The following is a 16,373-nucleotide window of genomic DNA, read 5'->3' as shown; positions in this document are numbered from 1 at the left end:
TGTTTTTCCTAAATAATGGGATCAGTGATGCCAATTTTATTTATAAAAACACAAACATATGGTGTATATCATACATGATTACATTTCTTTTATTCTTTAACTTGAGAAATTTAGAACCCTTGATAGGAAGTAATAATAACAATTGTCCTTTTAAATGGGAAAATACTAACAAAATATTGGAACAAAAACGGTTCACTGTTGCGACAAAATCTATTTGAAAATAGGTATTGATGAACTTTAAATAATGACCCAGCAAGTTTTACTGTTGGTTTTTAACAGGGAGATTTAGTCACTGTCAAGTCCTACTTTTTGAAGTAAAATGTGAAATGAAGAGGGCTTCTTTAAGCTCTGTCTACACTATCAAACTTTATGTGACAACAAAATGTGATGTGCCCATATGGACATGATGTCATCTCACTACCATATTTTGGCATCTCACTACCATATTTTGGCATATCACTACCATATTTTGGCATATCACTACCATATTTTGGCATATCACTACCATATTTGGGCATATCACTACCATATTTGGGCATATCACTACCATATTTTGGCATATCACTACCATATTTTGGCATATCACTACCATATTTGGGCATATCACTACCATATTTGGGCATATCACTACCATATTTTGGCATATCACTACCATATTTTGGCATATCACTACCATATTTGGACATATCACTACCATATTTGGGCATATCACTACCATATTTGGGCATATCACTACCATATTTGGGAACATCACTACCATATTTGGGAACACCACACTTTGTTAGTCAAAGTAGTAGAGCTATAGAACCGACAATTACCCAATGTTCATTCACTTCTGTTTTTTCATAAAATCTTAGTACAGTACGTCTATTTCATAAAGGATTATAAATTTCAATCCACAATAAGAGCTACAGTAGAAGTAAAGAGATTAGTATGGAGTTGTGTTGTGCATTGAAAAACAGAGACTGCAGGCCATTTGCAATGCATTGTCATCATTAATCAATAATCTATATTAGTTTAAAGAGCATACCAAATAACGTCATACTTTTTAATAAGGTGGCAGTCTCCGAGTAGTAGGCGTGGCAGACACACAGAAAAACAATTTATAATTGAAAAGAAAGGAAATCATCTTAATATTTGCAAGTGTGTAAATTGGAATTTCAGTCTATTGCATGTGTTCAATGCAGTTTGTATGATAGCACAAAGTTACATCATTAGACACAAGCTGTGTGATCATCAGGTGCTTATACAGGATATTACTTGAGGCATGGGGTCGAGGCCTACACACGCCACCAAACAGTGAGGCCTACTTCTGTGTTGTACTAAGTATTTCCTAGCAGGAAAACTTTACCTTTTACGTAAAAATATACTCTTTCGTTTACCCTCCCTTCCCCAATATTTAAGTTAATATTAACAATATAGACCAATAACTATGAGGGAAGGTTGTAATTGACACAATTTAAGTTCCATCTCCGGTCCTTGCTTTCCAACACCCTCTTTCCAACATGTTTCAACAAACCCATTGTTCCAACAGCAAATAATGTGAAATTACATTTCCATGCCATCATGTGGTCCATGTAAAGCATTTAAAAATATATTGTCTCCCTAAAAAATAATTTTGTTGAATATTTCATTTTAATATTACATAATAGTTATTCACTTTGACCAAAAACTGGATCGAAAAAAAAAATTTGTTTACCTAAAAAATAAGTAATTTAAAGCAAAAATTTGTTGTCAGAAAATGAGGTTTTTTTTTGTCTTAAAATGATTTTTTTATTTCAGAAGTGAATAACTACCTTAAAACTGCAATTGGCCTACAGTATTAAAGCCTGATTTTATTAATCTTCATTTTTCATGTTTTTAGGGGACAATACATCTTTAATATTGTAAATTAAAATAAGACTTTCAAAATTTCATATAGAACCCAAATAGGATGTTCGCCCTAACACCGTCTCTGTCAGTGATAAACGCTTTCTCTATTTTCATAAAATGCCACCTCCACAGTATCACCTTCCGTAAGAAAGTCCATGGAAACCTTGCATCATCAATTAAAAAACACTTGACTTGAAGACAAAGAACACCTAAAAGCGTTAAATGACTGCATCAAGTAGGTGGACACACGGACACTTGATAAATAGCGCGTCAGCGTGATCTTCGCTAAAAGGCTTTTAAGACAAACAATTGATTCAAGATCGTTTTAATTGTAGGTCTTTAACAACGAAACAATGAGATAAATTTTGAAAAAAAAATTGTCTTTTTGAACTAGCATGTAATTAATAAGACGACCATGAACAAACAAATTACAGCGGAAGTTTGTTGCTAATGAGAAAACCGATGAATTCTAGAATACAGCATATAATTATCTTACCATCTAATAAAAGTTACATGAATATTTCTATACAAATCCTACTGTAATCTGTAGTAGTACTGTCACTAAAGATTTGGTCCTACAACGGTGGCGCAACGCAAGTGAGTCGACTATTCAGTCGACAGTTGGGATGACCACTCATGATTGGTCAAATTACTTAATGGTGGGCTTATTGCGTTAATATGAGGTAGGAACCAAGCTTTATTATACCTGTACGTCCCTAAACAAAAACTATTAGAATATTTTGAGATTTTAATATTGTAAATTTTAACCACAGTTCATTTAGCATATTTTGAGTAGTTTAAGAACCAATGCAAAACCTACTCTACTAAACCCACTATCTAGCAACACACCTGTATAGTGTTTAATAATAGTATCCCACTGGAGAGATTCTTTAACTTGTGGAGATAAATAAGGCTCTGTTTACACTATCAAACTAGTTTGACAAAAAAAGTGTGATGTTCTCAAATATGGTAGTGATATACCCAAATATGGTAGTGATATGACATCATCATGTCCATATATGGGCACATCACATTTTCTTGTCACAAAGTTTGATAGTCTAGACAGCGCTTAAGGGGAAGGCCAAGGATAGTCCATTTACACACACACACATACACATTAGAAAATGACTATTACAAACACCTTTCTTACTCAGATACATTTAGCCTATTAAGGTTGTTATATAATTAAATTGATGCATTTTACCTGGATGACATTGAGATTATGAGAACAGGTGAGAAGAAGTTTTATCTTGTTGAGAGAAACAAATGAATGCGGAAATGTAAGAATTCAACATACCAGGATGATAACATTAATAATAAGTCAATTTTTAGATATTCTGTTCAATAGGTTTGACTAATTCTTTGTTAGCAAACTGTAAGATTTTGTGACTCTGGAAATGTCTATAGTATAACTAATAATTAAAGACGCTTGCATCTACAATAGCTTGCTTAAAGTTAACAAATGGATTCTTAAAGAATTGATTCTTTGTAACCTGGAGATTCCTTCTGGAATAGCATCAGAAGCAAAACTCTCTCTCTTGTCTTGAAACGTTTTCCGTCATTCCGACATTACACTTTCCATGTTTCCATATTTTTTATGTTTTTTTATTGTGTTAAAGTCTACATTTTTTCTTCTTAAATCTGTTTTTATTTGGATTATTCAATTTTCTTTCAGTCTTTTGGTGGTCTTTTTACTTTTTTTTCAGTTTCCTTTAGAAGCATAAGCGAAGTTTTATCTAGAGAGCTGGGGTAAAAACTCAGAAGAAGCCCACCAGGTTGCATGCATCTAAAGATCTAACTGTATTTTTATTTGTTGGTGCCTTTGATTCAAAATTGGATTAAAAATATCCTACTTTTTATCACCAACCCACAATCGTATTACAAGTTGTTAATTTCACTTCACCAATCATGTGTATATTTTCAAACTTACCAATGAGTGCATATAAACAACAAAATATTTCAATTTACAAATTGGTTATTGTAATTGATATGTCTAACTAAGCATTTAAGTATTTAACTACGTAACACAACCATTGGATCGCAACTAATGGCAATTATCTGAGCCAGCTTCTTCTCCGCAACATAGTCTCTAAATGTTTACTTTAAACTGAAATAACGTGTCAATGACGTTATGTACGAATAAACCAAACACATTAAACGGTAATGAACAACTTCCGATTCCTCCGTTGAGTGTAGAATCTGAAGTGGACTTCTAAATTATTCTAAAGATAATTCATTAATTTGATTGATAACGTTATTGTAACGTTGATTAAAATAATTGTTGGAATTAAATCAAAGTGGCTGTCCCTAGCGAATACAAGAAGATAATAGAGCCAAGTGGTCAATGGTAGAGAGATGATTTAAAGTATACAGTCGACCTTCTCATTTATGTACCCCTTGGTCTGAAAGGCGTTCGTAAATGAAAAAGTTCGTAAATGAGAAGTTTTGAATGAAAATGAAACGGCCTAGGCTTAGCTAAACGGCCTAGGCAACTTTTAAACTAGAAATAAATCGTGGATCGTTTTTAATAAGCTTTGCTTTAGTTATGAAATAATTGTTTTGGGATAGTTTAATAAATTAAGAAGATAATAAATTCGTAGATATGTAAAAGTTTTATTATATTACTGATGACGTCATCGTTGGAACGGCATTCCTAAAATAGAAGGTTCGTAATTGAGAAGTATGTAAATGAGAAGGTCGACTGTACTGTAGACAGAGGTCAGGATGTTTGTAAATAAATCATAATGGTATTAAAATGAATAAATAATTCATAGGGCTCCTTAATATAAGTGTCCCTTCACAGTAAAGCGTCTACTTTAGGTCTACTCAAAGGAGGGATTTAGATGTATATTTTTGTTAAATTTTTATTTGTATTGTTAATGTATTTCTTCTTGTTTCTTGTAAACTTTTCTTTAGTATTTTAGTCAAATAAAATAAAAAATAATAATTGAGAATGAGATAATATAGATATCTATAAGAAGAAATCAAAATTTGTACACTGGATCTCCAGCTTTTTGTCTTTATTTATTTTTATTTATTCAATTTCTGCCATATACATAAACAATGAAGACAAAAACAATTATAAAAGGAGGCACGGAAAGATCAAACAGGTGCTAAACACCTATGCTAGTTGGTCACCCCAGAACAGAAAAAAAAAAAAATTACGTTCTACAATAAAAGCATCGACAAGAAAGCGACCAACTACACACATTTTCAATATCAAAATTATTTAAAAAATAAATATTGAGATAATTAAGTAATTTGGTTTTAAAAGAACTAACAGAAATATTTAAGTTGCAGATTTCACTGGGTAAGTTATTCCAAATTCTGGTAACACGTGGGATATATGATTGAAAAGAAGATTCAGTTCTCAAAAGACTTGTTCTACAACCAGAACCATGTTGAAGAACAGCTTTGAACCTCTGCTGATTGTATAGCGACTGTTTGCAGCTCCCCTGCCTTACTGCTGCTGAGTCAATCAACTTGAGAAACATGTTTTCTAAAGCTCCACAGTATCTACACTATCAAATTAGTTCGACAAAAAAAGTCTGATGTGCCCAAATATGGTAGTGATATATCTAAATATGGTAGTGATCATCATATCCATATATAGGCGCATTTTTTTTTTGTTACATAAAGTTTAATGGTGTAGACAAGGCTTAAATCCACAGATACTTACAATACACTCAGGACATGTGTGCACAAGAAGTAGGAAGCCAAATTTAGCAGGAATCAACCCTGAATGAGAATCTTGTAAAACTGAAAGATACAAACGTTAAGAGTTCAAATATTTTTAATATAAAAACACACAAACAACTTAAAAGATGTCTATAAATTCTGTTCTGTTGAAGGGTAAATTCAAATCAATCTCTTTATTCATCTCATCAAAACAATCACATAACGAATAGGAGTAAAACAAATTGAAAGAAGATGAAAGGGACCTCTAAGTAACCCTAGGGGGCTTGCTATTAGAGGCTACTAAAACTAGTTACATTAGGATAATAATAAATAAATACATTTAAAAAGCAGGAATAGACCAACATTTTAAAATGCTAATACAAAATAAGCCAACCTACATACATACAGTACTACACAGAAAAGCAATTACACAAACACCTTAATTATATCCGCTGTTTCCTAAAGCCTAACATCTATCAAATTCAGTTTCACATGTCGTGAAAATAAATGTCTAAAATATATCAAGGTTAGAGGCATACGTAACAAGCTTTAAAAAAAATTATTTCGTGTACAATTATTCTTTATAATGTCTTTTTTGTATCTATTTGATAACACAAATGGAAAAGGTAAAAATCACAGTTAAGCCCTGTCTACACTATCCCTAACTATCCCATAATATATTAAACTAGTTTGGCAAAAAAAAGTGTTATGTGCCCAATAATGGTAGTGATGACATCATCATGTCCATATATGGGCACATCACATTTTTTTGTGGCATAAAGTTTGATAGTGTAGACAGAGCTTTATGGAGCATACCTGTACATGTTATTTAAATAATTACAAATTTAAAAAAATCTGTCTGTGTTTATTGTCTATTATTCTAATCTATTATTAAGAAACAAAAAATTAAAAAATTCAAGCAAATCATTCACAACTGTTTCGAGTTATAACCCAATAAATTCAACGTTTCAAATAAAATATAATTAAATTTCAATTGCACAAAACTGAATCTTGCATGTCTATCTAAATGAAATACAGTACTAGAAAAATAACAAGATAAAATAACAATTACTGTAGATGAACGTCGCCAGATGCAATAGACATTCTGTTTTTTCAACTGTATTATTTTGCTGATTTATAGCGCACATACATCACGCATACTTCTAAACGTCTAAAAACGCTTTGGAGAATAAAATGACATTTTTAAAGAAGGGTTAAAACAGCAACGCGGGTAGATATAAATGACACAAAATATCATTCTCGTCTGGGAAATTACAATCAATCAATTGAAATCAGGAAATGATAACAATAACTTGAACGAAGCAAATCAATATGTATCCAGAGGCAATTCTTTTAATTGTAAGCTTAATACATGACAAAGTTTTGATATGTTGCACAATTGGATGGTTATTTTAATGCTTAGTTCCCACTACAGACGCAACACAAGGTTGTAAACTGAACCTACTGCAAATAATCTGTTCTACTCAACAAAATAGTGCGGCCAATTTTGTTGTAACCAATGAATACCTTTTTGAATTATTTCATTTTCCCCCTTAAGCTTGGTTATGACTAGAGATGCCGTAAACTGAACCTAATGTAACCCTTAAAATAATCTGTTCTACTCAACAAAAAGTGGTGCAGACAATTTTGTTGAATTATTAAATTTTTCTCCTTAAGCTTGGTTCTGACTAGAGACACAACGCAAGAACGTATAGGCCAACGCAAGTGATTTGACCTATCGCAGGTGATGGATTATTCGAATTGTCGCTCATCATTGCTGGCTTTGCGTTTACGTCCTTGCATAGCATCTCTAGTCGGAATTAAGCTTGATCATAAAATGATGCCAAAAGGGATCCATTGGTTACGGCTGCCAACAATTTGCCGCACAATTTTAGGGTTACCTTACAGTAGGTTCAGTTTAGTTGGTTGGGTTTAATTATTATAGGGTTAAGGTAATTTATTTAGGGGTTTTACTGTAATCTAGGGGTTAGGTAGATATTTGGTATTTAAAATCACTTTAAAAGTCGATAAAATGATGTAATCCCTAGCAGTGCAGTATATTCTTTAAATTTTAATATTAACATATAAAGATATTTGAACATGCCCTAGATGTAACCTTAACACCGTACATAGTTTCGAATATATCTATTTTTTCCTAAGGGAGTAACAAAGTAATTTATTCTCACATCAGTAACAAGATTTTTAAATGTTTTTCTCACTTTTTTCCTTTAAACAATTTCATAAATGCTATTTTAATTTATTTTTATTGAACTAGTGACTTTGTGAGCATAAAAATCTTGACCTAGAATGATGTTGAATGTCTTGCTTATATTAAATGACGATTTATTTCGTACCGACAAAATTAATTTAAAAGATGCTTGAGTGTAATATAATCCAACTGCAAACTTAATTTTTTGTATTAATGACTGTAATGCATATTATCACATGCAAAATTGATTTTCTATTAACGTTAGCAATTAAATTAAAGGTAGTACAACATTAACAACATATATTATGGAATATACACAGCAAGTAAATACTAATTTCCATGTAAAATTGATGGTTCTTCTGCAAAGAAAAGAAATGTTGATGGTGGTGTGTTGGGATGTTCCCACTTAAGGGCAGGGTTCATGGAATGTACCATTATCTGACAGGGGTGTTAAAAAATTGTTTATATATTCGAGTTGTAGTTCTCTTCTCGGAGCGAATAGGCAAATGTCGGTTTATCCAGGTAAGCTGGGCACGAAATAAACTAATCGTTCATGTGAAAGTGAATTTCGTATCTTTTTTTTTAAAGTAAATCTTTTTGCATCACTTTGAATTGATGAACATTATGTTGTAGATTCATCATTATGGCACTCATCCTCATTATGGCACTCATCCTCATTATGGCACTCATCCTCATTATGGCATTCATCCTCATTATGGCACTCATCCTCATTATGGCACTCATCCTCATTAATGGCACTCATCCTCATTATGGCACTCATCCTCATTATGGCACTCATCCTCATTATGTGATGATTATGACATGATGATTTCATGATAATAAATGTGATGATTATGACATGATGATTTCATGATAATAAATGTGATGATTATGACATGATGATTTCATGATAATAAATGTGATGATTACACAAACCAATAGTGGTGTTGGTAGTCTATGAATGATAGCTTACCTGGATGGATCGGCCGTGTCGGTTCATCCAGGTAAGCTAGTCACGTTATAGACTATGAAATGATGATTTCATGAGCATAAATGTGATGATTATGACATGATGATTTCATGAGCATAAATGTGATGATTATGACGTGATGATTTCATAAGAATAAATGTGACGTTATGACATGATGATTTCATGAGAATAAATGTGATAATTATGACATGATGATTTAATGAGAATAAATGTGATGATTATGACATGATGATTTCATGAGAATGACGATGATGATGCGTGTAAATGGTCGTATTAACGACATTCACCTAACCTACTATGTAATAATAAGACATCAAATTCACCGTACTGATAAATCTATGTAAACAGTCACAAATAAATTAAATCATGTGTAATTAAATGTTTTAACCAGTTTGCCGACAACATTATTAGTCAATGGGGACATGTGAGTATGCCGCCTTTAACAGATAAATAGTAATAATCAAATTGATGTATAACTTTCGACTTATGACATCATATGTTATTCTTAAGTATTCAACCAATTTATTCCTAATTATATCTCATAATAAATCATGATTTTGTAAGAATTCATGAATACTTATAGTATAGCATAAGGATATTTCATGAACATGCATAGCATTGGTTATTGGAAAATATATAATATAATAAATTCTTGTCATTTGATTGGATGATTATGGGTCACATGGCGTGCAATAGTATGCACTATTAATGATCGTAATCAGATAGTGAAGCTACATGTAGTTATAGTTCCTGATAATACTAACAACACCGTGCATTAGTAAGTTTAGAAAAAGCTATTGTACATATTCATCTACATCACTAGCTCTACAAGATTGAGCTGTATGATTTAAAAGTATGATTTATTAAAAAAATACTATTTATGGAAACAATAAAGGGACCAAACTAGAACAGTATGCACCATATAACTCCTGTAACAATGAGGGGATGAATGAATACCTGGATAAACTCGTGAATCCTCATGAAAGATATGATGGGTTCTTTAAATGCCCAGGCTTGATAATGGACTAGTTTGACCCCACCCCAATTCTATTAGATTACAGAACCCCTGCTTTAATCATTCAAACACTGAACCTGATAGATACAGTATACTAAGTATATAGGAGAATAACATTGACAATGTTAATTCATATAAAAAAATCTATATCGTCAAATATCATCCCACAGTGACGGCATTGTCATTTTCTTTCAAAATGTTTTCCTTTGATGTTGGATAATAAATATAAAAATATTATTTGTGCAAAATCCCAAAAGACCTGGTCTTTAGCATTAATTGCAACAACTAGATCATCTGCAGTATACTGATATATATCCACGCAAATATCAAAGTACTCTCAGTTATAAAAATAATAAATAACAATGATGTAAAAATGGTTTATGGAAGGCTTACTAAAATATGAAAACCATATTTGTTAAAATCCATTTTAAATGTCAAAATAATTTTTGTATTATTTACTGCTTTTTTATGATTTAACGTATTACACAATGCTATTTAATAAATTTAGAAATTTAGCTTTTCTGCCATGTAAACCAAAAATTTTGGTCTTATACTACAGTACAGTACCTCGCAGACTCAATAAGAATGGAACCTTAGTATACAGTAGAAGTATTAATTAATTAATTAATTACACAAACCAGTTAGTGGTATTAGTAGTCTATGAGTGCTAGCTTACAGTACCTGTATAAACCGACAATAACCCGTGCTCTCCAGAGGGAGGGCTTTAGATACGAAAGTGAAAGGTTCATAAAACACCCCTGTATTATAATGGACCAGTCCGCAACCACGCCCTCATGTGGGAACGTAGCAACGTACCACCGTCATCATTTTCTTTTATTGTCGGTTTATACAGGTAAGCTAGGGACGATATAGACTAAAGTAGTTATGTCCCATAAATAAATGATAAATTGATTTTGTCATGTTATCAACAATACAAAGAAGAATCATTAGGTTTAAAAGCTACAATAAGCACATTATCCAATTCTTGGGCTGACCTACGATCTACCTACGCGTAGGCTACGAAAGGCTACGCATAGATACCTACACGTAGGCTACGAAAGGCTACGCATAGATACCTACGCGTAGGCTACGAAAGGCTACGCATAGATACCTACGCGTAGGCTACGAAAGGCTACGCATAGATACCTACGCGTAGGCTACGAAAGGCTACGCATAGATACCTACGCGTAGGCTACGAAAGGCTACGCATAGATACGAAGCAGTAATTTTTTTCTTTACCGTATTCCAAAATCCAAGGAGTCCTAATAGTGTGTATACAGTATAAAATGTCGTTAATATTACATTATCATAATTGTATCAGTTATACTATAGCCATTATTATCATCTTAACAACATCCATTAATACGATCTTAAAATCATCTATAATTTGCGCTTGAGACTGAACTCATTAAGACTACATTAATAAACATGATTAGCAACACATAAGCATTCATCGTCAATGATATCATTATTACCCCTAATGGAAAATAAATTTTGTCTAATTGATCATCATTTCATGTCATCATGTATTTGATATCTCCAAAAACCAATATCCTTTATAAATATTAAGATAAGATTCTCACTGACTTCCTTATCATCTTCATCCTCCTAGCACCCATACATGAATCATCATTATTTTGACTTCTATCATCTTTATCTTTTCCATCATCCTTCATTTTATTTTGATGCATGCATTGATGATAAAATTACTTTGATTTCAGTAGATAAGAAAATATGTCAATGGAAAATCACTCTGTAGTTCAGTAAAATTAATCATGCATACAGATGAGTCCAGGTAGTATATCAATTTACAGTCAAAATATAATTATAGAATAAATAATCAAGACACACTCTATGGAAAATATAATCTGATAGTTACGGCATACATGATTCTATTGTTACTTCATAATAATATAGCCTGTATAATTTAATGATTTTTAATAATAAAAGATGTATTTTTATGTTGAATATTTCAAAATAAATTTAATTTTAAATTCATATTATGTTTCATGACAACTCAGTGACAAGAGATAATTTAAATAGCCTCACAGACAGAGATCATACTTAAAATAGCCTCACACTCACAGACAAGAGATCAGACTTAAAATAGCCTTACAGATAGAGATCAGATATAAAATAGCCTCACGAACAGAGATCAGACATAAAATAGCCTCACAGACAGAGATCGAACTTAAAATAGCCTCAGACAGATATCAGATTTAAAAATAGCCTCACAGACAGAGATCAGACTTAAAATAGCCTCATAGATAAAAGAGATCAGACATAAAAAAAGCCTCACACTAACAGACAGAGATCAGACATAAAATAGCCTCACAGACAAGAGATCAGACATAAAAAGCCTCACAGACAAGAGATCAGATTTTAAATAGCCTCACAGACAAGAGATCAGACTTACAATAGCCTCACAGAAAGAGATCAGACTTAAAATAGCCTCACAGACAAGAGATCAGACTTACAATAGCCTCACAGAAAGAGATCAGACTTACAATAACCTCACAGACAAGAGATCAGACTTACAATAGCCTCACAGAAAGAGATCAGACTTAAAATAGCCTCACAGACAAGAGATCTGATTTTAAATAGTCTCTACTGGTTACATAAACTCAATTACTGGTGATAAAAGATGAGTTCACAGAATCAATAATTTTGGTCATTCAATATTATTTTTCCAAATAGTCTATAAACATTGCCCTCTATAATCCGAGTGACAAACTATGATGCTCTTCCTGTATTTTATTAGTCACCAAAGATTACACACTCAAAGTACAATGCTTCTAGCCAACATTTAATAGGACATGATGATGAATGCCAAGTACTATATGACAAGTGTATTTAAAAATATACAAAATATATTATAATTATAAAGGGTTAATAGTGTTGATGCTAATTTTTCTAGCCGTTTTACTTTATCGTTTTGATTTAGCTTTCTGCTTATTTTATTTTGTATCCTCCATTGAGATCCAGCCACCAATACTCACAGCATTTCTTTCAGTAATTTGCCTTTCGATTTATAATTATTAATAATATAAACACAACAGGCACATTAATTCTAAACCGCCCAGTGAACTGAAATTTAATTCATTTGAAACGATAAAGGAAATCTGTGAGAATGAGTTGTCCTAAACAAGATTCGAACCCGGAACCTTCTGCTTGATATGCAGATGTCCTAAACCATATGATACATTATTACTGACTCGGGTACAGTAATAAACGGTTTATATGGTGAGTATAAATAAAGAAAAAATATGGATTGGGTTACTGTAGTATGAATCCATGGAAATGATGCATGGAAGTAGGGTTAATGACTCAAGGTTGGGTTATACATTTGTAATACACTCTTGACATCATTTAGTATGGTTCAATAGACATTTATTTACAAAATCTGAATACATACAGTAGGAAAACAAGAAACAGGATTGATGGTAAAAATTATATTCAAGTAATAGTACAGAAAAACAAAAAGAAATCGGATCGGTATATTCATATTTTATGACCTTACGGTCAGAAGACAAAATAAACAACCTGCTGGGCCCACTACCACAAAACTTCCCATAGGCTAAATTTCTACTTTTTTGTTATCAATACCACATCTTTTTATAAGTTAATTCATGGAAATGTATGTTGTATAGATTTATTTAAAAAAATACTAAGCAGTAACTGTATTTAATATATAGGCTGGGGTTTTTAAATGTTTTAATTTAATTTAATCTAGACAAAAACACAAGCATCTCAATAGACCATACTGAAAATGCCCAATTAACCTACAAATACAAGTATTTAAGAATATCAAATAATATCTACAGTAATAAGAATTATCTGAAACATCCATCAATCAGTAGTATACTATTATTTGATAAGGGTGCTCAACAGTACTACTCGTCGGAGAGATAGAGCAAGTGTCGGTTTATCTAGGTAAGCTAGGCACGAAATAGACTAGTGAACCATACTGTAAATTGTTTAGTAAATTATCAATGATGTAGGCCTATGGCAAGATGTTTATGTCCAAACAAATCTTCACAATTCTCATTGCATAATTTTTCTTAATTAATGCAATGACCAGATGAGGTAGAAATAGGTGACCTTGCAAGACCCAACTCCCTAATGTACGATTAATAATCGTACAATTATCATTGTAAATGAGACACACATTAATAGACTAACTATTAATACCGTGAACCTCAAAATATAATTGGCACACAACACAGTTAATATCAAAACATCTTAGTGCAAGCAAGCCTAAGGTAGAGATTTGTACAAATGAGAAAGCAAAGATGCAGAAAGTTATAAAATGATGGTTGAAGATGATAGATGGATTCTGCATTATAAAATATATTCTAACCATTCTCCATTTAACGTAAATGGATTCTTAGAAGACTATATTGATTGAAATGTATGCAACATGATTCGACGTTTGCACACATGAAAATAGAAATGATATTATTACAGTCAATAATGTACAGCACATAGATGCTTTCGATTCAAATAACTGATACATATTAAAATTCTGTCTTATATTAGCTTTTAGAACATATGTTTCATTTTATCTTTTAAAAGTATTATTGTGCAAGAATAATTCAACTCTGTTGACATAATTTTATCCTAGTTACTATTTTTGAATATCAAAAAAAATACACGATGTTTAAATAGGATTCTTTTCAGGTTTAGCCTTGTACTCTTAATCAGACAGAAACAGCCAATATCTCAATATATCTAGTATTAACACAAAAAATACAGTTTAGTTAGCCAAAACTCTCTCCTCAGTACCAGACTCATTGAAAATCTCAGACACTGTAGAATTTATTGCCAGATATTATTTTGATTTATATAGCAAAGTTATTATAAGAAGGTTAAAAGAATATAAAATTTGAACAAATGTGAATTTTAAAATAAGTCATTAGGCATAATAAAAATGATATACCGTATGTAGTGTGGTGGAGACAGGTAGAGAGGCAAGTACACACATTTCTTGGATTGTTAGTTATTTCTATCTATAGTACAAAGAAGGCCATGTATGTATTCATAAAGCTATCATTTATCTTAGAATTATTTACTTATTTATTAATATTGATCTATACAAATATTAGTAGTAATGATATTTGAACTTCATATGACCCACTCCTCAATTAGTCAAATCTAAGTTGGTTAAAATCTATACACTGTCATAAATAGATTTTTCTTATATGGACAAATCTTCACTTGGGAGAACCTCAATACAAAATAGTGAGATGGTTTGTGAATAATACTTGCCACATTTTCAACGTCAAAATTAAAAAAGTAAAAACAAAATGGAAACCTAGAGCTACTGTACATTTTGCTTATAATAATTACTGTTAGTGTATTGCTTTATTTTAAAAAAACTTTTTATACAGTAACCACCTTTTTTGCATTCATTTTTTACAGTATTTGACAATCAGTGGTTTATTTTCCACAAAAGGGGAAAAAAAACATCATGAGCTACTCTAGTGTGAAGATGGTAAAGCATATCATAATGAGTGAACCCAGAATCCTAAAATTAGAACCATGTTACCATGCTACACTTCCATTTGTTAATATATTTCACTTTTGTAATACTGTATGATAAACAATATCAATTATCAATATCATTTATAAATCTACAGCATAATAGTTTCTTTTTTAACTTTGTTTTAAGATTTATTTATAACACTGAAGAAATCCCTCTGAACTGTAAAATGAAACTTTGATGAAACAAATGGAACATTAAAATGAAAGAAATTCATGTTATAATGAAAGATGCAATAGGTTAAAATGATACGTCTTTTTAGGTTGATTAAAACAATGTTCTAAGCTGTTTAAGCCTATGATTTTATTTCTGAAGCTCATGAGAGAAACACTTAAAACTCCCATCCAATCTACCATTGTATGGTTGTAGCAGTCAAACTATACTGTAACATTTAGAGCCTAGACAGGAAACCAAGCTTTCCTGTCAGTGAAGAAAAAAGCATTCTCGTGAGAAAACGCTCTTCAAGCCGAACGCTTCGGTTCGGTACTTTAAATACACTGCCTCAATTCTGACTCAAAATCGATTAATTTAGATAATCATATTATCTGTCATAGATTTGCACTAAAGTAAACATTAATCAGTAGCTTACATATAGGTCGATATGAATAAAATATTTCACCTTTAAAAAAAAATTATATCAATGATTGATTTGCTTCGGAGTCAGTGAGGTGTATAATTAGATGGCAAGTTATTAAGCTATTAATTATATTTTCTCGTTTGTCGTAGCTTTGCTTAAAGATTAAAGTTGGAAAGCCTCCTGTTTAGGTAGTGTCTTCAGAAGGGGTTTTTTCTTATTTTTATGAAACAATAACATGTGATTAAGATGTTATATACCGGTGCCAATCATGATGAGATGGGGTCAGACTATTGATGGAATAAAAGAAAAGGTTCTTGACCGACCAAATCATGGTAGCAAACAAATGGGACTTTAATTAATAAGAGAGAATGAAAATGAAACATTAATTGAAATTTTAAGAAGGCAACCTAAAAAAAAAACACCTAGAATGTTTGTCAAGAGTCTACTGTACTAATGTAAAAAGAAATTCAGTTTACAATGTTCAATAAT

At 31.6% G+C, this 16,373-nt stretch overlaps 1 protein-coding gene across 2 annotated transcripts in view; it reads right to left on the bottom strand.

The window, feature by feature from the left end:
* Positions 1-16,373, bottom strand: part of LOC140046340 (uncharacterized) — an 84,217-nt gene that overhangs the window by 40,069 nt on the left and 27,775 nt on the right. For both annotated transcript variants that reach the window (XM_072090951.1, XM_072090952.1), the window contains exon 5: positions 5,552-5,631. In XM_072090951.1, coding sequence (XP_071947052.1) covers positions 5,552-5,631 — 80 coding nt within the window. The remainder of the gene's footprint in view (positions 1-5,551; positions 5,632-16,373) is intronic.

This window comes from Antedon mediterranea, chromosome 4 (assembly GCF_964355755.1).
Source record: "Antedon mediterranea chromosome 4, ecAntMedi1.1, whole genome shotgun sequence".
NCBI classification, from domain to species: domain Eukaryota; kingdom Metazoa; phylum Echinodermata; class Crinoidea; order Comatulida; family Antedonidae; genus Antedon; species Antedon mediterranea.
Note: the sequence above shows the minus strand (reverse complement) of the source record. Positions and strands in the feature narration are given on the sequence as shown.